Here is a 26101-nt window from a genome sequence, read left to right as displayed (position 1 = left end):
TGGGACACCGATGTTCCCGCAAACCAAACGAACACACTTTTTTTGTGATTATTCAAATTACACATTGATTCCTGTGAGAAAACGTCTGTCAAACTACAACGCGGCAAAGCTAATGTGCTCCAAAAACAAAACTCCCCTGAAGCAAAATGAGCAGATTCTATTAGATGTCAGCCTACATACTTTAAATTTCAATTTGACTTTGGCCCAATCAGGTAATAAATAAATACATAATACAGAATCAGATTAGAAATCACACTTTGATTTTGTAGGGTATGAATGAGCTCAACCTCCTCTGCCTATGACTCCATCTGACATGAATGCTTAGCAAGAGGACAGGTTACAGCGCTACTGTTTCTCTGTTGCTACAAATCATTGCTGCTACTTCTTTGACTGTCTATCAAAGAGGCTGCATCCACTCCTGTCGGTCCTGTCTGCTGTGATTCAGAGTAGGGAGAAGAAGAGGAGACAGAGAGCAGGAGGATCATGGCTGACTGTAGATGCTCTCTCTCTCTTTTCGAGAAAGCTGTTGAGATATTTAGAAACTGCTTTAAAGTAAAAGGTGTTGGTCTTTTAATAGACAGGGGCATTTATCATGTTTAACACATAAAAGCAGACTCAGTTAGTCCGCCTGCAGAATATCACATTAACACTTTGTAAACATCCACCCATAAAGATAATTATTTTGATTGCAAGACTTGTGAGGCTTTTCTTCCCCTCCTCAACATCTGGTTAAAATATGGGGCAAGTGCTGGCTTCCTGGCTCTCACTAAGGTGGTTAAAATAGCCTGCACACATACAAGTATAAATAGAGTGGTGGGTAACTTTCTTTTTTCCCCCCTCTCCTCCAGTTTACTTTTTTTTTTTTTTTTTTCCCCCCCTCCTCCCATTTATTTTTTTTTTTTTTTTTTTTTTTTTTCCACTCAGTGGCGAGTCAGCGAAAAGGCAGAAGCTGTGGCTCCCCACATCGCACCTGCCAGGAAGTGATCCTTTTCTCTGCAGCCAGAGAGGCAGCTAGGATACGCCAGGACATGCAGCTGTAGCGTGAGCATTAAGTGCGATGCTCCTACAAGCAGGGCACGGGGAGGTACAGAGGCACATGCGGCAGTTTTTCATTCATAAGTTATACGGCCGGCAAAGACTTGGAATCACCTGCAGTTGAGATCCAAAGCGAATACGTCTCAGATGCTTGATATAGAGAAGAATAATCACTTAAATCCAAAATGAACCGTTTCAGAAACATCTGCTCATATTCAAAATCCACCACTCTGTGTTTTTGTATCTCCTCATGCTCTTGGTTGTGTAGTGGGCCAGATGGAGGAGAGGAGGCCTCAGGAGTGGGACAGAGCACCGGAGACTGTGATAATTGACCAAGATGCTGCTGCCACTGAGTCCCCTGTCCCCTCACCTCCAAATCCCAGCAGCCCCTTTTTCAATTTAACACAAGACTTGACCAGATTTCACTCATTGAGGGGCTACGGCACATCTTTGACACTTTTACATTAGAAGCACAGCTTTCTGCTGATTAAAAAACCTTCCCGCCTGCCTCTCTCTCTTTCTCCCACTGTATGGCAAGAGGTAATGTGAGAGGGGTGTCCATTTCCTGTCCCTCCTTTCCCTCCAAATCAACCACAAATAACTCTCAGCCTCCTGCGCCTATCTTGATTTCACTCCAGAAGATAAGGACACCATTTATTGTTTTCATTGAGCTTGAGTGCTAAGACAGAGAGCACCAAATTACTCTCAGATTGAGATAAACACACCACAAATCGCTAATTCAATCCGTCTTCCGTGCCGGTGATGTTTTGAAGAGAGGGGAATATCGAAAGATCACACTGTGAAACCCGAGTCTGGAGGTGTGATATCAGCTCAAGACCTCATCAAATTGAGAAGAAAAGCTAACTGTAACTTGAGTATGAATTCCCTTTGGGAAAGCAGAGAGCTGGTACAATACAGTATGTCTGCATACTGAGTAGGGAATGTGCATCCTTCATAGCTATGGCAGGAAGAGAATTAATTAAATATGTATCACGATTTGGGTTTTTAGCCTTCATGACACAGTGCGGAGCTGGAAATCAATACATCAGTGTTTGTGGAGTGCAGCGCTGCCCCTGGTAGCCGTGGATGGCGGCGGCGAGGAGCTGAGGACTGGAGAGTATTTACTGATGTGGTTATCTTGTCCTGTGACAGGCAGGATCACTCAATCAGCCGGCGATGGCTGAGCTCAGGCAAGCATTACACGCATATCCCCATACTTCTGGGGAGGAGGTGTCAGCCAAGCCAAATCTGATCAACAAATGCAGTTCCCCTGTGCCACAGCTATCTGAGATGAAGATGATATTATGTGGAAGTGAGCAAGGTGATGAAGACAGCACAGGGAGAAACAGAGAAGGACAGAGAGAGAGAGAGAGAGAGAGAGAGAGAGAGAGAGAGAGAGAGAGAGAGAGGGGAAAGGAGGCCTGAGAGTGGAACCTCCTCTAAGGCTCAGCTTCTTAAAGGCAAAGTGTCTCTACTGGAAAGCAAGGAGATAACATGCTGATATATTTTAATAAGAACCATGTGCCTCCCAACACTGCCTTTACTAGATCAAAGAAGCAAGCATTTATATGCTGGAGACAGCCTCACATTAATTATCAAAAACCTGAATTAAAAAATAAAAACTTGTCTGTCCAGTAGAGTTACATACCAATTAAAAACACAATCCTGGCAGAGTCCGACTGACATTTCTAATGATTCCTTTTAAAAATTACTGACATGTACATGTTATTAAAAGGTTAGAGAAATTTGCATTTAGCAATGAGGAAAAATAAATATAGTGTTGAGTGTGCAGATAAGAGCTCAGTAATTAGGAGTAGACATTGCGGTGGTGGAAAACATTTGAAGAATAAACCTGGACTAGTTTGCTTCTTTCCCTGTTGCCCTACAGATATTTTACATTATTCAATCCAAAATACCATCTTTCTGATTCTAACTTTTCTTTTGCATGTTAATGTTTAATAAGAGCCTTTGGCTATCTATGGGCACAATTATTAGATATCCGCAGAGAGAAATTGAAAAATTAATCATACTCTCAATTTTGTACTTCTCTGATCCATTGGAAATGGCTCTAAGAGCTGTGGCTTCTCCCCTGTCACAGGCTCCATCTAAACACAATCAATCTGCTGCCAACCATGGGTTGCTTGTGCAACACAGACAATTGCATCAATACAGTAATTAACTGATTATTTATATGCTGGCACTTGTCCTGATGCACTTCAACACTGATAAGCCTGTTACAAAATTGTAAAAAATACTACATTGCTCAGACCAGGTGTCTTGTGTAGTTATATTTCCATGCAACTCAATTATCCATGCGTGGGCCCTGTACATTTGCAGTAGTCCTTGTTTTGGCCCCTTCCATCACTGCATGAAATCTATGCTAATATAGTGTACTGAGCATAACATATGCTAATGTGCACACAGAATCCCATCAAGTTATAGTTGACAGAGGAATTTATTCTACACACTCTAAGTGGCAATTTGAGCTTTTGAAAGGCATGTACAGGTATATGATATGGTATTATGCAGAATAATGGTAAGTAAAGTTTCAGCGCTGCTTAAATACTGTTGTAAAAGATTGAATTTGTTCCCCTCGTACTTTCCCTAAAGGTGTTCAGCATCACCTCGTGTGCAAATGTGTCATTAGAAATATTTACAAGTTAAAAAATTGCAACTTTTTTTTATTTGGATTAATTTCTAACTGATAAAATAACACAACCAAAACAAGAGCAGTAAACAAGGCTCTGTTTACAGTTCAGCTGATTTAGTCGCTTTCCTTGAGTAAGTGGTTGTTTTTATTTCATAATTATTATTTACTTATGATACGAATGTAAAATGTATTAAAAATTCAAAATTTATAAAAAAAAAATTAAAAGTGCAACCTTATATATCCTTTAAAAAGCAACATACTGTAGATTAAAGTTATGTTCAGATAAGTTGGTAGATGATAATTGATAGATGATTTGTTTTGACACTAAATTTGTAGAGGCATGGATAATTGTATCTGAAATTTACTAATTAAGAAAAATATAGATAGCAGTGACTTGCCAAACACATCAAGCGCTAATACTGTAATAACGTAAGCTAATGTGCCCAAATTAACTTGTAGAATTGTAAATGATTTACAAAAGTCTGTATCGTTACATAAAAGTAAACTAAATATGAGTTTCATCTGTGTTGTTCTGGAGCAAGAATATACTTTATTTGATGTGAGTAGCGTGAGGAGTCAACACTGATTATCGACCGAGTGATGAATACTGGTAAGTGTGAAGTATATACTATGTTAGCATCTTGCCCCAAACACCAGGCAGTCTGTTTTTGACATTGGACAGTAGCAGTAAAATCAATGTCAAGCAGCTGACAAACACTGCAGCAACATCGAACAGCTGACTGCATGTTGGACTAAATCCCAGTTCACCTACATTGGTTGATAAAGTGTTGCCAGAAGTGAAATGTGTAACTGGCACATCAAAACACACACGTTTCGGTGCTGTCAAACTTTTTTATATATATATATATATATATATATATTTTTTTTTTATATATTAGTGTTTTAGATATTAAATTGGCATCTGACAGACATTTGTATTGTGTATATCTGAGAACGAGACTAGTGATTGATCCTGTGTGCTCACCATCTGCCACCCAGTACACTCCTGCTGGACTTACTCAATTTCCTCTCCCATGCTTCAAACGCGACCCCCCCTGCCAACCCTATCCCTCCCACCCATACACACACACACACACACACACACACACACACACACACACACACACACACACACACACACAGGCATCCACACAGAGCCCCTGGACAGAATGCCCTCCTCCCTAAACAACTCTTTCTTTAACATCTGCCCAGAAGCAGCACTGTTGCCTTTTGTCCACTCACTGTCTCCTAAGGCATGTCATCTAGCTCTAATCAAGCAGAAAATGGTCATAAATATTTCTTTCTGCTAGATTTCACATTCACATTTCACGCAGGGACATGATATTTCCCCCCCCTACCTCCAGGGAGTACCTAATGCAAAAAACAGTTACTTATATTCAAGGCTCATGTTCCTTCAGTCAAATGCAGAACATATTCCCTGTTTGCAGGGAAAAACAAGAAAAAGGGAGGGGGGGGAAGAAGAGAAAAGAGGAGGGGGCAGACATAAAGGACTGTCTTATTTTCTGTGCCATTTACTGGCTAGTACTTTCACAGCCATCCCATTACATCATGTCAAAGATTGTAAACAAGCAAATAACAACAGCGCATCAGAGACCACAGTGAGGGAGCGGCATGCATTGTCCTGTTACTGAGGTCTTTCAGCCGCCAACCGAGGAGGAAAAAAACATTTGTTTTTATTGTCCATTTAAATAATATATATCTTTTTTGTACAGAGAAAAAAAGATTGCATGAGGATTTATATGAAGCATTGTCTCTGGCCTGGCCAAGTATTTATGGCACATGTCATTCACAGGATGCAGAGGTGCCATCACTATTATTTATGACGAGACATCCCATCAGGGCATATCATTCTCTAAATGGTATACAGCTATTCACCAGTGAATACCGACCTGTGCCATTTTTCTCTCAAATAGAGGCCATGTCACTGCTGAACGTGCAGGGGGGTTGTTATTAATCACTGATAGATACTTTGATGGGTGAATGCATGTCAAACAATCAAATTTACTCTAAGAGACCTGTACATGGTGTGGCTGTCCATGCATATTTACTTCAATGAAGGCTCATTTGATCATCAGCATAGGTAGTTTATCATATTTCTCTCTTCGAACTAAAAACAGAGCTGCCAAGGTTTTCTCTGTATCATAGAAAAAGAGATACAGACTGTTCACTATACTGGAACTATAACTGGAATTTCTACACGATATATTGCTACGTAAGATTTAATACGATTTTAAAAGGCTAAACAGGCAAAGAACCCATCCAAGCCCGTGGTATATGTCAATACAGGTGAAAACATTACATCTTGATATTTTGATCCTTGTGCGATATATGATATAAGAAAGTCATGTACAATAGGCTACATAATAATACTGTGTACCCAAGGGACAAGGCACAAGAGATACAGGGGTGCACAATTCTATATTTTAAACCTAAATTCTGTACATTCATATATTTCCACACATATAGAAACACTATCCACATCATCCTCATTTGTCACCTTTATATGATGGCATCATGCTGATAAACAGTTTTTTTCTGTTTCTTGTGAATCTTAGAGGAGCTATTTGTAAGTTTTGCTATAGCTACATTGCCAATGTTAGCATTAACAGCTATTTACTTATTAGTCTAGAAGAAACATTGAGTTCAGTATCAAACTTCATTCCTTTACTCGCCAAGAGCTGTCTCCGGTGGTGGAAAGTAACCGTTTTGTTTTGCTTTAATTACTATCACTTCTTTTCTTCTACTGAAATTAGCATGCTAACCAGCTAGCCCCGGCCCATCTGGACTGTCTTGTCACTTTCCAATACTGAGTCACTGAAGAGTCCAGGCTGCCCTGAGGTAGTAGCACTGGTCAGAGGGCGCATTATAACCTCGTCTTGTAAACACAACGATGACTGAAGCTCTTGGCAATACCAAGACCAAGCTCCGTTAAAGGGACACTCCACCAATTTCACACATTCAGTTCCGTTTACTTGTCATGAGGAGTACTACTCAGCTTGTGAAAATGTCGTCTGTGGCTTCAAAGGGAGCTTTTGAAATCCTTTCCATCAACAGGGTTTTGGAACCATTACAAGGTACCGAAATTCTTGCTTCTTATCTCACTATTGTGTTTTTTTTTTATCTGTCTTTCTCTAGTCCCCCAGATTTATGAGAGGGTAATATTAAATTACTGTAGTGCACCTGTAGTATTGTTTTATTTCACGACACTCAAATTTATTTTCCTTAGTGTAAACGCATTTGTTTTCATTTTCACTGATAGTTTGCCACATTAACCTCAGTGGGAAAAAAACCAGGAGAAGCAGGCGAACTTGTTTAAATTGAGTCTTTAACATCAGTCCTTTTGGAGCTGAGACACTGTGGGCACAGTTGTCTCAGGATGCTCTGGGGGGCAATAACTGCAGTGTGTGTGCTAACAAATGGCAGCAGGTGGCAAACAGGTATTTTGCTACCATCACCTAGCTCCCCTTAGAACCCCTGCACTTCCCCCCTCTGTCACCCAGCCTGACCAGGCCCTTGCATGCTGATGCCAAGAATGAACTCTGATGTCTGTTACCCACATTGTGCTAAGAGATTATGAATAAGATATAAAATCCAGGCTCACTACAGGATTTTCACATTAGCCTGGCTGTGTAGGTGATGCTCTCTATGCATACATGTATACAAGTGCACATGCTTGCACGCGCGCACACACACACATCCACCCACCCACGCATCAACATTTTGCATGCACATACAGGGTCTCCATGAACTCTCTCAGGCAACTCTACCTTTGTAGCTATTTACATGTGCACCCAAAAGATAACTTAATCTGCAACAAAAAAAAAAATTAGGGCTTGTTGAAACAAATAAGTGTTTTAAGAGGAGACGGTCCCGGTTTCAATTTCAATAGCTCATTTAACCCTTATCTGCCCAAATCCTTGGGGTCCATTCTATGTTAATTGGATCTACATTGCACTAGCATTGGGGGTGTTAACAAGCACAGCCTATGAATATTAATTACCCTGAAGTTTTCTGCACAGGAAAGACTTCACTGATACATATTAATTCTATGAAGTTTTTAAAGTAGTGCTCTCATTAAAAATGAATAGGCCCTGCGCTTGAATGTTTTCCCAGGAGGAACTGTGCATCCTTAAGTCTATCCCTAATAAATTGGGTCAGATTGACTATCCTTAAAGAATAGCTTCTACTTAAAATGGCATTATTATTCAACTAAATGTAAACATTCCAATCGGGTGAAGAAAGGGTTTTGTTTAAACAGTGTTTTGACAATGGCTATTAAAGCCAGTCATGTCTGAGCATGTACTTTCCCAACCACAGTCTCCTGAGGCCCCGTTAAAACGGTTACTTATTTACAACACTAAACACACAAGTTGTTCAGCTAAACAGTGCAAAATTACTCTGCGTGCCAGTGTGCGTGTGTGAGTGTATGTATGTGTGTGTGTGTGTGTGCTTGTGTGAGGATTTGTGTGTGCATCTTGATGTGGAGCATTCATAAGCGGTTGTTGGCACTACTTTAAATAAAACATTGAGGATGCATTAGTCCTCTGGCTAGCCGAGGCCTCTCTCTAAGCCATTTAATACTGAACTGACGCAGACGTGTTTCCCTGTCTGCCTCCAGCCAGCTGCTTCAGACACCTGCTCAAAGTTTAGAGTTGCCCACTTCAGCACAAACACACAGACCGAGGCCATCAAAGACCATCCGGGCGCCACACAATGAGAGCCACTTCACTCTTCCTAATGATACCAGCATCATTTACATGGGAGGCATTTGTACTTGCACACGTCCTTGAGTGGTTTGCTCATCCACACATTCTCCACAGGGACGTACAGTATATCTAACCTTAAAGACAGAGTGTGACTGTCTGACTATGTCACACACACACACAAACACACAAACACCCCCCCCCCACACACACACACACACACACATACACACACACAGATTTAATAACCACATCTCTCAACCAACACTGAGACATTGGAATATTGTTTGAGCTAATACTGTTTGTTGTATAAGGAATCTGCTTGGTAATGTGAGTGACAATAGGTAGGCTGACTCTATTGACTCTGTGTCCTTATGTTTGAGCTTCTTCCAAACTGCCCATTGTTTAGCTGTCCTAAGCTGTCCATCTTTGTCCTTCACACCTGATTAACATTTGGCCAAATGATCAGAAATCGACCTGTGTTAACCAGCTCTCTTGTATAAACTGCAATGCATCAAATGATAAAATTTCACTTTAATACTGTACATGGTAAAATGATGAATTAATTAATCTAGCTCTCCGTTTTGGATCACACTAATTTGCCTATTTTACACTCAAAAACAGTGACTTTTCACAGATGCGGTAATAATGTAATGTTTTCTGAACAGACAATGAAATACGTCTGCTCAGACAAAAAACAACAGTTTTGTCTGCTCTGACTTCACTATGACTTCTCATTTTTAATGGCAATTGCCGAAAACACAACACAGGTCTCATTTACATGTATTCAATGTTGTCAAAATAGTTAGTAACATAAAACAGAGACTTGGTTCAGCAGGAAATAAGTTACTGTTAACCTTGGTTAATAACCTGAAGCATTTATGAGCCATAATCAAATCAAATATTTGTTCAGTTGACAGGAACAGAAGTTTTGCCAGTGAGAAGAACTAATAACTAACCAGATATATAAGGCACAAATTTGGTGTTTGCCAACAGGTTGGAGAGGAAGTGATTTTGGTATTTCCCTTTTGTTTTATCTTTAAAGACTACCTTCACATTGCCAACAACATGACAACACTAATGAGGATGCAGGTTGACATTACATGCCATTATATTAATGCATTTTCAGATTTATCCACCGTAGTGTGGCCATCCTCTTAATTCCTTAACCTAATGAAGGAAAAGGGTTATCTGTTAACTTGATTGTTCTATAAAAGATTGTTCTTTACTTGTTTCATTTGTTTTTATATATAATATTAAATTATACTATTTTGCATTGTATGTTAAAATTGCAAAACAGTGAACTGAAATGAGGCAAATCTGTGGAGAGGGTGTGGCTGCTGTGTCAGCTCAACTGATGGAAACTAAGTGAAACTACTGACACTCTGCCCATAAAACAAAACTTATTTTATGTGTTAAAATAATTAAAGAAAAAATGGATTCCCTCTCAGACACCTTTAATTCCAGGTAGCAAACAACATGTTGGAGCACAAAGTCCGCAATCATCAAATGCAAATACTTGAACTCACCTTATGTTTCTTTTCCGTTCGTGCCGTGATGACATGTGATCTACGATGTGAAATGAGATGAGTGAGTGTGTGGGAGTGTGTGCGAGTGTGCGCTTGTGTTCCTGTGTGTGTGTCCAGTCTGATTACCGCAATGTCAAACAACTCCTGTGATCCCCCTCCTGCTGCCCACATAAGCAGGATGTGTAAACAGGATGTCGACCTGAGCAACAGTCACCTATTTTAAACCATGGGTTTCTGCACAGATGCCGAACGTGCTTCATCTCTTCCCAGTCGGAGAGCGGTGGCTGGAGGTAGACTCAACAAAATGGATGAGTTCACAGGGCTGGCTGTCTTTGAGACATCTATAAGACAAAGGAGAGGTGCTGGGTGGTTTACCTCCCAAAACCTCACTAACAAAACTGGGTGACAAAAGGATTTGAAAAGTTGCACCTAGACTAAACAGATTTTTTTTTTTCCTGATAAAAAAAAATGTAACTGTGTTTAAAAAAGCAATATGCTTCATGTGAAAGAAGCTCAAGCTTTAGTAAAATATTTGTGATATTTTCACTGACACAGGCTGTTTTTTTCTACTTTTTTTTAACTTTAATAATTATTTCCCCTTTTTTCGACATAGCAGCGTATCACTGTTCAATTTTCACCTCCATCTGTGTGATTATTAATCAGATCACACATCAATTGCCAGAACCAGCAAAGAAATTCAGCCTGTAATAAAACTGTCATGTGCTGTGGTATAAAGACAGATGTTGCCAGTTGTGTGATAACATAATTAAACTGTTCTGTGAGGGATTCCATAAAATTATTCAAATTGGACGAGCACTATCATTTTACCAATAACGCAATTTAGGGCAATATGCAGTGTCATAACACTGATGTTATCCTCTCTGCCAGATTTTCCAATAAGTTGGAGCCGGTGCTTGGCCTCCTGTGACAATATGAACACTATACATGAAGATACCTGAGAGCTCCTAGAGATGGAGGAGTGTGCACAGGGAGACAGTGGGGAATCTGTTCAGCGTGATCCGCTCTGTGGATGCACTCTTGCACAGTGCAGGACTAAGATGACAAGACTCATGAAGGAAGCACACATTCAGTAGGATAATGCACCACAGCTATTGGTCAAAAAGCACCCAGAGCAAAGGAGCCTTTATCACACATGTCAAATATTCAGCACTGCACAGATATATAATTCTGTAGAAGAGTGAATACAGAGATACTGGCAGGAATTCAATTCAAAAGTGCGGCGATAAGGCTGCGTTCTTCTTGTGAAACACCATAACACTGTATGTATTTCAATCCAGGCATAGCACTCTCTCTCTCTTGCCCTCAGCTCAGCAGCAGCGTACATGTGATTAGCAGAGATCTGAGGCAGCAAACGCTCTCTGGCCTCCTCTCTGACCTGACGCTGTTAACTCTCTCAGTCTGACCATTAGCCCGTAATGTGGACGGGACGCCAGAAACCAGCAGGCCGTGCACCGCCAGGCCTAGCCTCTGAGCATGTACATGTTTGTATATGTGTGTGTGTGTGTGTGTGTGTGTGTGTGTGTGTGTGTGTGTGTGTGTGTGTGTGTGTGTGTGTGTACTTTGATAGCGAAGCTTATCATCTAGCACTTCCCCCTGAAGCTTGGCAGAACAGAGCTGGGTGACGCTGGCTGAGACGTGCATTTCCACCTTCTCAAGCCTCCACATGAGACTGTGTAAGCCTTGCATTATGCAAACAAGTAAACCTGTGCCCACTCAGCTCTTTCTGTGGCCACTGTGATGCGTGTCACTCTCTCCTGTCTGTACACGCAACATGACGGACACCTCAGCCACACAGGCAGAAAAGAAGAAAGAACATATCCATAATTGGGTGATGAATAACAAAGCCTTAAAGGCACTTGTTTGATGGAGCAGACTTGGTGGATATCTACAACAAAAGAAGAGCAATTATTTTATGTTTTTTCTTCTATGGTACTGTTGGGGTGTATTTGTACAGTATCACTTCATTTAAAGGGCTCATCTAAAAGACAGGAAAATAATATTATCAGCATCAGTTCAACCAAGTTTGGAGTGAAGGAATGGCTGACACGGTTAAACATGTGAGATGTTATAAACGCAGAAACGCTGAAAATGACCACACATCACAGGAAATCCGTGCAGGGAGTTGAACAACAGCTTCAAAACTGATACAAAGTCTCAAACATCATTATTGTCACTGTGTGTTTATTTGACTACAACAGCTACACAACACGACTTCCTGTTGCACAACCATTTAAATCACAAATCACAAAACAGGTTATTGCAAAAGCTCTTTCATGCTATTGTTTTTTGTTTTATTTTCTCTCTCCTACAGTATCTTCATTTCCTCATGTGGACAACGTTAAAACCACAACTTCTGCAACACAAACAAACACACAGATGCCAGATTCTAGGGCAAACACATACAGTATGTTATGAAAAAAATATTATATTTGTGTTCTAAAAAAAGGAGATATCCATATATTATGCACAAACAACTGCAAACAATTAAGCAAAGCCTGAAAAGCAACAAGATGCATAACAACATTTATAAACACACCCAAACGTCCAGCTATTACAACACAACAGATATCCACAACAGAGTTCCTCAAACAGTGAACTCAGAGGACAAGGGCCGTTTTTTTTAATTCTCAGTTCTTAACAAACAGTATCTGACTTACTAATAGAGATGCTTAAATCAAGCTTATGGTCCACTTCCCCCAAATCTGACTAGTCTACAAGATGAATTCCCCTGTCAGAATCAAGATGATCAAACAGATTACAATTATTTCATCCCCCGTCTTTATTAATGAGCACTGTCTTTCATAGTTATGTTCCCTAATAAGAATAAATGATATGCCACTACCAGGTTTGTTGTTCCCGCTCACTCAGGGGACTCTCAGACATTTGAGTCTGAAAAGATTCCAGATTGATTTTTGCCTCACCTAAAGAGGTAATAGCATCTTGGATGTTTTGAGGAGAACAAAGAATAAAAGAAACCCTCAGTGTGTCAGTTAGAGCCGTATTAGTGCGAGCTGCAAATAAAACTTAAAAGAAAAGACTGTGAAATGCCACAAAAGTAAAAAGTTATCAAGTAATTGAGCGAAGATCGTAATGCCCTGGGGACAATTAACATGGTTCATGGTGCATGAGTGAAAATCCTGGGTTAGTCTAATGGGAGAATAAAAAGACTGCCTGCCTGCCTTCCCAGTAACACTACCCTGGTAAGTAGCCTATCAAAGCCCAGTGTCAGGAGCTGAGAGTGAGACATCTCGTCCTTCGTCCACATCCACGCGCCATTTATCACACACAACAATTAATACACCTCCCTCTGTTTCAACTCCCAACTGGAGGCCACAGAAATTAACCAGTGGATTTGTTCAAAAGGCATAAAGCAAAAAGCGCTTGCTATTTGCCACAGCAGAAAGCAGAGGGCAGAAAACGTGACTGTAATCCACTGAAATAGGAAAGAGAAAGTTGCTCGTTTTTCCTCCCTTTAAATGCCAGGGCAGATCCTGGAGAGTAATAGCTCTTTCTGGATGACTAGAAAACAGGGACCATGCTTGGACGACTAGCTCTATTCTAGCGGGGAGGCTTTATTTCCATCCCTTCTTGGTGTCAAGTGCACATCCATGACACTTTTCTCTCTCTCTCTCTCTCTCTCATTCCCTCTCCCTCTCCCCTGCCTCACATTCATCAAAGTTGTAACCCTGTTGTCTTTGCAGAGCGAATCAGAATGTGCCCCTGGCAAAGAATGAAGGAAAAGTCAACAGGAATTAAGTTTCAGTGCAACTGTTTACTCAACTGTGGCCTGCAGTTATTGAAATTTTATCCATGGTTTTGTGTGACTACTGCAGTAATGAATTCAGTATGGCTGTGATTTTCTCACTGACGACATGCTCATTCTGAGCTGGAAAAAAAGATGGGTTGGAGGTGAGGTCTGGGAGCGGGGTCTGGAGCAGGGGGAGTGGGGATGAAGAGCAGATCTGGAAAGGCCTTAAAGGCCTAACACTGAGACTGAAGAGCAGGAAGCACGCTGACATGTCCTTTTTACTTACTGATTAGCTAACACTTCTTCTTTGGGGTTTATTCCAATACGCTCCCACTTAATACCCTGAAAAAATGCGATTAACAGAGGCACCCTGTTCCACGGCATAGACTAGATGACGACAACTAAAACATCACATTCGCACATGTTTGCTCCTCTACCAATTACTCATACATCGTTCTACTCTACAATTACATAAAGCATGGGTAATGGAGAAATAATTAAAAGATAGGACTAATCACAATGTAGAAGTAACCACTTATGAGGTCATATTACTATTCAAGTGATACATGTGTAGGGCAGAGCAGTACACTTCACATTAATGATTGTGCATATTATGATAAAACTTATTTTGCACTGCATTGCCCTGCATATCACATCAAGTCAGAAGTCAAGCAACGCCTTTTCAAAAAGCTAAGCTATTTACAAAAACATATTTTCCATACCTCGTGTTGAACGAATCTGCTGGTTATCGTCATTTCTGACAACATAATTGTGTATCACAAAATAGGATCATATATATGAAATATGATGAATGATGAAACTGAATTACTGCTCAGCTCTATACGTTACAGCACCATATCCCCCACGCTACAGCATGCCGTTATACGCTGTAGCATTGCTGCCCTCCCTGATGGATGTACTGTGACAACAGACAGCGGCACGCAGCCTGTGCATCATCACCAAACAGCTCCTGACAACAACCCTGGTCGTCCTGTCGGATAGACCGAGATAGCAGAAGACACACTGATCTTTTCAATGTTGTTTCCTTAAACACACTGTCGTGTGCCACACATAATGCTGACACCAACAGAAAAAGCTTGTCTGTTTGCCTCAAGTCGGAGATGGTGAAAATGTTTTGGGCTTCGCTGACGCTAAAGCCGGCGTGTATCTCCACATCTCATTGGTTAACACGGCAGAGTGTGGCATTAGTTGTGAGTGTGAGGTGTGTTTACAATGAGCCAGAGGAAAATGCTGTCATCCTATTGGATGTCATGGTGTCTACACAATCCTGTGGCACCTACATACTTGAAATATGTCAGAACAGCATTATAAATATTTCACCAAAATGCAGATGCTGCATGCTACGATAAACACGTTCATAACCAAACACAATCACACAGAGAGAGCACTTCCCCTTCTTTAAATATTCAAAGAGAGCCTCAATATACATAAATAATAATAATAATGTGTTTATGTACTAGATGTACTTTGAGATGGAATTAAATATTAAGTGGCACTTTAAGAGGGGGATCAGGCCTGCTGTTGACATGGCTTAATAAAGTGAAGACAGGTGTGAAAGGGGGACTGTTCTACCTGGTGCTGCTGGAGATGCAGCAGGTCAGCTGCAGTCACCTCCACTGACGGCGTGGCGCTCTTGGGTCGTCCCTCCCTGGAACCGCCCTCCATGCTCGCTCCTCCATTTTGACTGGCTGGTCCATTGCTCGTCGCCTCCGTCCCAGATTCTTGCATCATGACTTAAAAACCTGAGAGAAGACACAGAAAGAGAGAAAACAGGGACAGAGACGGAGAGAAACAGCTGTTAAAACACACAGCAATGAGGTCGCATTTCAACTCTGGGCCAAACTATAAACATCTGTCATATCCTTCCCACACAATTTCACTTTTATTGCAGGTTTCCCTGTTGGTTTGTGCTTCCCTGTGTCTTGTTTGTTTGCATGTAGCATATGCAATGAGGCAAACACACACGCACACGCTCTCACAGACCGCTTCTCCACACAGTAATGAACTACTCCTTTGTTTTGTCTTTTCCGGTGCAGATCTTTTGCAGATGACAAGTCCTTACTGGGCTTGAGAGAAGTGAGTGGGACTCAGGTTTTGTTTGTGTTCTCCATTGTGGGGTATATGCAGCGGTGCGGTGGAGGGGTTGGGGTCCAGCGCACATCGGAGAGGAACCCAACCTGAGTTGAGTGAGAGCAGAGGAGCCCAAGAAAACACTGGACCTCCAAAACAAAACACTTTCTATGGAAATGGATATATTTACTTGCATGGCTCCCAGAAGAACCACGGTAGAATGGCTTTTTAATGGGAAACAGGGCGACTGTGTGAGGCCTGCCAAAGGATCTCCATGAGAAACAGTCAATCTGAGGCCAAGCGAAAACAGTCAAATCCTTCAGGGGTGCTCAATTAACACCAAAATACAGGTCTGAATATAAATAAACCCCCTTTGAGTTGTTGGGAAAAAAGGTTGTCTTTCATAACTTAATCTTACTCAAAAGGATAACAAACAAATATCGGCATGCTTTTTTGCTTTATGTCAAAATACAACAGTGTAATCAGTGTTAAATGTGAATGCACAGTTATTTGCTTACATTTTATATCCTCTGTTCTGCTTTTGGATACACAAAAGCCAGACAGACATGCCGTCTCCCCACCACCACCCCCCCGCTCCCGTGTCTCCCCTCCCACCACCCCTCTGCCTTTCTGGGGATGAGTGTCACTGACACCGGTGCATATCTGGGCCTGTATTCCTCAAATCAGTGGAATGATTTACAGCTATTGTGTGTTGGTCACAGGCCTCGCTGGTGCACTGCGTCTAGCCTCCCAATTCCAGGGTGGTTAATGAAGCTGACCAAGTCAGGCAGAAGCGAATTAACTTGGCTGATTAATTATTTATATGAACCAGAATAAATGCCTTTAAAACAGTGGGCCTCATCATGAAAGAAGGTGAAAATGGAACTAAATGCAGATTTATGGTGTTGCGTTTATGTGCTCAAATGCACGAGCACAGTGTCTCCAGAGATCCAGATCTAAACAAGATGCAGACACACACCCAGACACCATGGGGACACACACTCAGGCTGACAGATAGGAAATTGAGGTTGACAAGTTGGCACCAAAGAATATTTACAGAGCATAGGTGAGATAATAATCTAGACATGGGATTATTAAAAAATAAACAGCACTATAAGCAGCACTGGTCTTTTAAACCGTGGTACTAGGGGATAGTCTCCCAGCTCAGTATCATCAGTAGCAGTTGTGGGCTACAGTGAGCTAAAACAGCACCAGTGCAAAAATCAAACCCAAAGTGCTTCATGGTTTACATCTCCTCTCCTGGAGAAGCCCTCCTTGCAAGAAGCATAACCGAGTGAGTCATCTGACACTGTGGCCTGTGCCGGTTCAGTTGTGTGTCACTACGCCCCCACACTCAGGGGCCTGTCTGAGCAGCCTGGGCCCGGCCTACAGGCCCTGTTCTCTGGGCTGGGGCTAGAGCCGCCCCCCTCCCCCTCCAGACAGATGTTGACCCGGCTCACCCCTCCAGTCTGGCACAGGCTCCCTCCATAATGGGATTTTCTAAACAAGGAGTGAGCAAGAAGAATACTGTGGGATGGGATGTAGCCAGCCACAACTCCATCTACAGGCCCTTGCTTGCACCAACTCCCCTTCTGAGACACCAATTAGAAACGCACATTCTCGGGCGAAATTAAATGCCATTTGAAATAAACCATGTGCTGACGTTATTCACCCCCACTTATTTTTCAAATAAAAGACATTTTTCCACACGCAAAAAAAAAAGAGGGCCTGCTTTCTTTTTTTTTCCAAAGCTACATAAAAGGGGAGTAAGTAATGGCTATTATACATGCACTGTCATTCCATGCAAAATTTTCATAATTATAACGGAAAGGCGTAAATTTCCAAATGCATGGCATCTCCAAAAGTAATCAAGAGAATGAGCCGCAGGGCTATTTTAATGTATGCAAAACTAGTGACCCACAATAAAGGAGAGAATAGCTACAATGAATGCAAAGTAATGCGCGCATGCTTGGAACCGGCACTGATGAGGGGATGGCTAAAATTAACACCCAATTAATTTTCGAATTGACAAACAAATGAAACCCATAAATCTACTTTCTCATTAATTTTACCACAGAATAATTCAAAGCTGCAATATCATGAGCGAAAAAATTGGAGGAAAAAAGAAAATGGAAAAGAGGCATTATCCATCATAAATATCAAGCAGATAGGAAAGAGCCTTATTAGAGAGTTGTGCTGATAACAATGTTAATCTGTGAAGCACTGAGGCAGGGACACCATCATCAGCTGGGCCCGGGCAACTCGGCCACGTGACTTGGCCTGTGTTTGTTTATCTATCTATTTATTTTCGCTTTGCTCAGGGGATAGCCTCGTCTGAGATGACTCAAAAAGCTCCAAGTTTTTTCCATCCGTTCCATTTATACAACGTGAACGAATTCAGCTGTAATTATGGGTCAAGTGTCCTGCTAAAAGGGGTGTAGTTACTGGGGTTAAGATCATATGTATTCATGCTTCAAACACAAACATTTCTACATAAAATGACAAAAAAAGAGACATGAGAAAAAAAAAATTGTATTAATAATGAAGTGTATCCACTTTTTTTTCTGAGCTGGAAAAGTTTTGGTTTTTTTTAAAGAATCAAAATAATGGAAATTCCAGGAGAGCAAAACAAGGCAACAACAGTTTGTAGAAAAAGAACTGGCAGTGCTGTTGATTATTAGATGTCTCTCTGTTCTTTGGGGCGAGTTGCTTGCAAAACAAAACAAGTGTTTGGAACAAACACTGGATAATAAAAAAGGTCAGAGTTTCTGTTTGTTTACAGTTTGTTTTGTTTTCCCTGCCTCAAATATGAGGAGTACAGTACAAACAAGAGTCTCATGTGTCTCCCACCTGACCAGACAGGTTGAAGGTTAAGAACAGCCGGCGGCCAGAGCTCATCAGCCCTGCCTCTGCCCCCCCCCCCCCTCAGTGGAAACATAATGCCTGTCCCCCTGTCATGCTTGCCTAGAATTCAACAGCTCAAACAAGTCAGCAGTCGATTCAAGGTAGGGTCGGCCCGCGCAGCTGTGCTCTGACCCTTCTCCATGTTCTGTTTTTCTTTAATGCTCATGACAGTAAAGCCTCAGCGGCCACCTGCTTCGACTCACCAAGTTCTCACACAGCCCTTGTTTACACAAGCACACAACAAAAGCACAACATTTCTTGGGTGGGAGATAAAGACACACAAAGGAGGAGACAATGGGGAGAGGTTCACTTTAGAGCTGTTTAGGTTCGGCTTGGTTGCTAGACTAGACAACACATCAGCATGTACCGAAGGTGCAACAACAGAAAGCTTCTCAAGGTTTGTTAAGAGTCTTATGTTTTGCTGTATTTTGGCTCCTGATTCTAGGGAAAAGTCTAAAGACACAAGCTGTATGTTAAATAATCCATTATCACAGCCCGCATCACTGATAACAAACTACTCTGAGTCTCTTGGAAACAACAGACGCAGAAACTGGGCTAAATCCAAGCAACCTTTCCAAACTGTAGTCCCACGCCCTCCCATGTATTCTCTGCAGAAAAGGGGGACTTTTGCAAATCGCGGCCACCTCAATCAATCGCTGACGCTCTCACTGCGATCCTCTGGCCGCTCTCTGCTGAGAGGAACTAACAGCGTGGATGACATTCTGCCAAAGGAGACTTCACAGTCAGACCAAACAACCATGTAATCTTGTCAGCCACTTCAACCAAGTCACAGATAAGCAAAGCATATCTCCAGACTACTGTGACAATATAGTAGGAGCACACACCCCACCCCCTGCAAGTAATACCTCCATCGCAAACCCTACATCTCTGCACCACACAAGACATGGGAGCATTTTTAAACTTTCTTCCCAGAGACCTTGTGCGGTTTATAAGCAGACCACTCACACTGGCAAACAAAGCAGCTGTTTGTTTAATAAGTGATTGCTGCCATGGCTACAGTAAACAGGAGGAGCGGGGGTTTGTGTTTATGAACAAACAAATCTCCTTGCAGGAGCCATTTAATATTAACCAGGTGGAATGATCAGGCGATTTCCTAGGTGACACTAGGGGCAGGCGGAGTGTAAACAGGTTCTGGGAGGAGGCGAGGGGAGAGGAAAGGGGGGGGGGGGGGGGCGCAGGCTTTGGGGAATCAAGGTTGATGCAAATGCAGCTTCGCCTAGAATAAACAGCAAAGCAGAAGTCAAGATAAACAAAAAGTCATTCTTCTTCTGACATTTGAAGACGCATTAAGCTGGTGTGTTGCAGCTGCTAGCGAGCCACTGTGAATGAGAACAAGATGGGCGAGGTGGGAGGGGGCAAAACAGCGAGGTGGTCTTCTATGGAAGCACATCATTGTCAAGCAAAGCAACCAAGTGTTTCTTCCAGACCCAACAAACAGTGGCTCTTCACAACAGCGCAGCAAGGAACTTGTAAAAACATGTTAAACATTTACCTTACTCAATTATTCAGTAACTGGGTTCGTGGAAATAACAAAGGATGTCTGAGGGCTCTGAGAACTGGCACTCGCAACATCAGGGTACGGAGTGGAAAAACAACAACAACAACAACAAAAAAAAAGGAATTAGGTGAAACTGAACAGACAGAGATGTTTTCTATCATAGATCAAAGTGCATGGATTTGGTTGTTTGATTTTTGTGATCATGACTTTTTCCATCTGCTGGATCAAACATCTCATTGTCCGAAAAAATAAGTAGCGATTGCAAAAGTCAAGGTAGGTGCTGTAGTGTGGGGACTTCTGAGCTGCATGTCACCTTGACCATGAATTTTTCATGCATACAACAACATGCCATCTGCTGAGCTGAAGTCATCCACTGAGGCTTCCCTACCCAGAATCCACAGTTTTCTGTATCCACTTCCCCTACTGGTTTCATTTAGCCCCTTAAAAAAATAACAGTTACCCCCCATGTAAGGAAGGGATAAAATATGAGCAAGGGCGCTAAACACACATTTATAACACATTGTGATGACTGTTCCTGAGCATGAAATCTAGATCCAAACCTATTACTACACCACGCGCAGAGGGGAAAGGGGCTCGACATCCAAGCAGTGGTGAGTATGATGATTCATATGAATATCAGCCTATTATCACGCTACAAGCTCAAATAAATTATCAATAAGAAGGGTACTAGAAGGCAGACTCCAATGGAGAGGCTGAGTAGATCCATAATTTCAGAAAATATACAAACCAGTTTGTCTCCTTTGCGTGGAGCCATCCGAGAGGCACCTCAGAGTAAAGGCCTGCTGTGCACAGACAATGACGGAATGTGCCAAAGTAAGGCAGGCCACGGTATTTTTAGTACAACTAGGGCCGATAGAGACTAAGTAAATAGAGAAGTCTAATGAGTTTAAATCTGGTTGTACATGAATGGAATAGTAATTCTGGGATGTGGAGCCTCTTTTAGGAGTGGTTCGCCACACATTTTCTCAGCGACTCTCCTTCATTTGACTTTGATAATCTCACTCACATGTGGCTCATGCCCATTAACACTACACCGAGAGGACAGACACCAGGAGACGAGGGGAGGCCTCCTTTTCTGACCACAGGCTCGGTGCACAGGAGAAGGCAGGCATCGCTCCCCTCAAGCTCATCTTACCAATTAGACCTGTCAAACAGGCATACCCAGAGAAAAACACCACTTCAATCTATCAGCATCCTGTGGGAGCTGCAAAAGCGCTTATTGTTTTAACATTACTTAAAGCGTGTCATATATTTTTAATCATTTTTACTGGAATTCATGTAAGGGCTGCTCCCGCGGGAATGGGAATGCAAAGGAAATGTGTCAGATGCATTTTCCTGGGAAAACCAAGGTTAGTCTTAACGAACTTGTCTAATTAATATTGCGAGCCTACGCAAAGAGAGGACAATATTATTAGAACTGCTGGCTTCTGAGGGGGTGTCAACTCACCAGAGTGCATGCTTCCTCTGTGAGCTGACAGCATGTAGCCTAATCATTTTTTTTTTTTGGGGGGGGGGGCTTTGTAGTTCTGTTAAATCATCAAGACAGACCTGTGGTAAACCACAGCTCTACACACAAAGTAAAGCCGCTAATTACTGTTGAGTAAGTCATCAAGTGTGGTGGATGCATGTATTATGATTCCTCACAGAGTTACCGTGCACGATAACTGGAGGACACTGTAGGGTCCGGCATAACCCCTGCTATTTAAATGACTCTTAGCACTGTTAAACGTTTCTCTGCAGACAAAAACACACAGCAGGTGCAGGTCTCCCACTTCTTTTGTTTAGAGTTACTCACACAGAGATTCAGTTAAGCTATTGATTCTCTGGACACAATCATTAACCTTTACACACAAACAACGGCACGGTAATGCAATGGGCTATTTTATTTCAATGTCTCGCCTACATCTGTCCGTGCTTAAAATTTACTGATATTGGTTTGATATCAGGCATCTGATTCACTGTCACTGGGACAATGGGAGTGGTCTTACCCAATGACCCCCCTCCTGATGCCCCTGAAGGAGCAATTCCTCCTCGATATGATACCGGGGTCGTTCAAGCCTAAGAAGCATGTTATTATTTTAAAAGCCCCAGCTTCCCAGAGAGAGGACAGAGAGGGTTAAAAAGGAAGGGAGTCTGTGCCTTCCATTAAGCAGTTAAAGTGAAGATAAAGGGCGGAGGGCTAAATACCAAAAGACCTTACATGAATTTCTGCGTTTTAATGGAATCAGGTTTTAACAACTCTTTTTTTGTTAAATACAGCCCGTGTCAGGAGGATGCGTCCCACTCATAAAGCAGCACAATGACAATGTACAGTGGCACTAATACAAGGACATAGTTCATCATGACATTTTCTGCAATTCCCAACTGATTAGGGTCATTATGTTGGAGGCCTGATTTATGTTGTCATTTCCTCTCACCGATCCTGCATCAATGAATCTTAATGAATTGGTAAATAAGGGTGAAGATTACACTGTGTGACACTGCAACATTTCTCACCCTCAACGGCCGAGATTTATGTAGCCAATTAGAGACTAACAGAGAAAATTGGCTGGCAGAAAAATAATATTCTTTATGGGGCAAAATGGAGGAGCATTCTCAGTGAAGGGCAATTGTACTGTCAGTGTTAAAGTCCATAAACCACCCTCCCTAGCCCTCCTTCAAAATGCAAAGGGAAGTCGGACTCTGTAAGCAGGGGGTGGGGGGGGTGGGGGTGGGGGCTTAGACCATCGCGAGGCTGTACGTTCACAGAGCTGCTGAGCCCCGCGGCGAGCCAAAAGTCCTTAACATTCACCATGGCCCATCACACATGTTTGATCAGCATAAATACACCCCTGTATGACAAACATGTTTACCTTCTCACTGCAAACATCACACAATCAGACGCCATGAGGTGCTGCTTCTCTAATGAAGACACAGGAGCTTTTATCAAGGCCAGCCGTGTCCCTCTGTCAGAAATATGCCTCTTTTATACAGACATCAAAAAGCATTTGTACAAAGAAAAGAAGCCAAATTATTTGCTCTAAACATACAATAAGGCCGTATTTTTCAATTAGTTTTTTGTGAGGGGGAAAAAAATATCTTAGTTAAAAAACACATCCAAATGCCCTTCATCTTTTTTTCAAAGGAGGAATATCAAAATGCAATCACCTCTTTGAAGATATCTCTGATCAACACATAGCAGAGGACATATACAATATGATGAGGGGCTCTTTAACTATTCCCAGGTACATCGTTATTACAACCACGATAGTTTTTATTTCTCAGATGCAGATTAAGGAATGTTGAAGATGATTATGGCGAGAGGAAAAAACTGTTTTTGTGTATCACTACAAAGCATGAATAGCTTGCCAGCTTATTAATACCAAGTTCTTAAAAGAGCACTTAGAGTTATAATGAGAGCCTTTATGTATTACATATTGTGACTAGATTTAGTGTGAGGCAGCGGCTCTCCACATCAAACAAACTGGCCTGCTATTAGGCACAGGGGCTGAGGGATGCTGTGTGAAAAGGAGTGGAAAATTAAAGCTGAAGCAACGCAGGAAAGGGCTTAATTTACTGGCATGTACAGTATGCAAATGAGATTACTCTCAGCTTAACTGCATCATTTATGTCCATAATAACAGCATCATCATTACAGGGCTCAAATTAAATTACACTGTAATTAGCATATCAAAGTGATTGGTTAAAGTTTAAAACAAATACCCAATTTTGTTAATGAACATCTGTAATCACCATGTAGACTCTCAGTGAAAACATCCAAAACAAATATGTGTTTTGGAAAAGGGGAGGAATATCCCTCCCAAACGACATGTCTGTCTGTGTGTGTGTGTGTGTGTGTGTGTGTGTGTGTGTGTGCGCGCGCGCATGTGTGTGTGTGTGTGTGTGTGTGTGTGTGTGCACATGTGTGTGTATTGTAGTGATGTTGGTAGGATGGGGGTGTTTTACCTGGAGAGCTCCACACACTCAGGATATATTTCCCAAACTCCAGGAGATCAAAGATCCAATTTCCCACACTTGCCACTTCAGGAGCTCATCAATAAAATACTAATCACTTCACGGCTGATTCTGAGAATGGAGCCGCAGCCGAAGGCTTAGGAGAGACTTCCATATCACAAAAAAACACCTCCGACTCTGACTGTCTTGACTGTTGTTGAATGTGCAGAGACGCACACATATAATTTGCAGTCAGGTTTATCCAATAGCTGTCCTGCCTTTTTCCCTGATAAACATGGCGAGTTTCAACATCTCGCGCCGTAGCTCAGAGAGCACTTCCTCAGACCTCTGACAGAGCTCACACACACCTCATGTCATGTGCATACGAATGAAAGTCAATCCTTTTGATCTTGCACTTTTATCGTCCACATATTATTGATATAATTCACAGTTTATGACGGACCTTTTGTTCTTTTGCAAAACATCAGTTACACTTCCCCCCAACCGCACGACTACCTTTGTTTTCCACTTTCCTGCCATCATCACCGGCATTACTCTGTTTTTTCCCTTTGCTAATAATTAACATAAAGAAAAAGGCTGCAGCTAGTGGTGTACATTATCAGAAATGCACTCGTCAAATTTTAAAGAAGTGGCATCTTATTTTATTCATTAAGAAATCCATTAAAAGGCCTTATTTCTTGCAAGTATGTAAAAGATGTGCCTTTCAAGGTAGAGCGAGGGCAAATCCACTCCATCAGCTAATGACGGCACTCATTACACAGAGAAGCTGGCTAATGAAGGCGCGGTGGCCGGCCGATCCCCTCACCCAGCATAAAGCCCTATGAAATGCTAATATCTCACTTCTAATTAAAGGATACTAAGTCCAAATGCACCTTCACGGCTAGTAGCTGGCAACATAAATTTTATTTTTCAACACTAGACTACACCCAGAGATGTGCCTGAGCAACATTCCATTAATTCATATTTAATACCCCCACTAGTCCTGCGTTAGCCTCCCTATCTGCCTCTCCTTCTCTCCCCTCTCTGCTTTATATATTGTGAGTAGGCACATCATTATGCTTTCTAAGAGTACTTTTTTTCATTTTTCTTTTTTTGTTGGCACGTGTATTACTTTAAACTGCTTCCAGAAATAAACACGTATGCACACAACAGCCTGTATGTCTGTGTCACAGGGGAAAGGTCGGGGGGAAAAAAACAAAGAAAAAAAATATGCCAGTATAACCCATGCTGCACCTGTATACATTTAGAGTGTTTACACATCTTTGGCTGTAAATATGTTTACAAGAAAACCTGCTGCCCTTCTCAGAAACTGACCTTGAAACAGGTAAACAAGCCTTTCACAAAGTTCATTAACATCAAAGAGGGTATAGCCTTTCTCTTCAGATGAGGGAAAAAACAAAAGGTCAGAACCATTAGATCATCAACAAAATATAACTGCAATGGAGTGGAAATCACAGTTCGGCCTGAGGAGATACTGAACTATGGTTAAAACTAAACATGCAAAACAGCTTTTTATCATTGTAATTGTGGATCGATAGCTAATTATTTGACCACTTCCTTAAAGCTCCCTCTTCACAGGCACCAAAGTCACTGTGACTCAGTCTCAGTGTTTAGTCGGTGGCATTCTGCCAGTCAGATGAAAGCCCCGCATCGCAAACCTTTTCCAGGAATTCAGAAAAAGAAGCTGATTTTACTATAAATATCTGTGCATATTTAATGCAGTGACATTCTGACACCACAGCTTTAATTAACTAACACCAATACTGACTCACTGGGTCTGTAGCATTTTATTAAAGAAATGATATAAAAACATCATCAGCTCTATATCTGTGTATCAATCCGACATCAAGAATGTTTCAAGCTGCACAGATTATTACAAAACAATGTTTTCTTTAACTTGCATTT

General features: G+C 41.7%; 1 protein-coding gene across 1 annotated transcript in view; it reads right to left on the bottom strand.

The window, feature by feature from the left end:
• foxp1 (forkhead box P1) overlaps window positions 1–26101 on the bottom strand; it is a 147048-nt gene that overhangs the window by 62950 nt on the left and 57997 nt on the right. The window contains exon 6 of the mRNA XM_022744896.1: window positions 15301–15470. Coding sequence (XP_022600617.1) covers window positions 15301–15459 — 159 coding nt within the window. The 5' untranslated portion in view covers window positions 15460–15470. The remainder of the gene's footprint in view (window positions 1–15300; window positions 15471–26101) is intronic.

This window comes from Seriola dumerili, unplaced genomic scaffold, assembly GCF_002260705.1.
Source record: "Seriola dumerili isolate Sdu_G_001 unplaced genomic scaffold, Sdu_1.0 BDQW01000088.1, whole genome shotgun sequence".
Lineage (NCBI taxonomy): Eukaryota > Metazoa > Chordata > Actinopteri > Carangiformes > Carangidae > Seriola > Seriola dumerili.
Note: the sequence above shows the minus strand (reverse complement) of the source record. Positions and strands in the feature narration are given on the sequence as shown.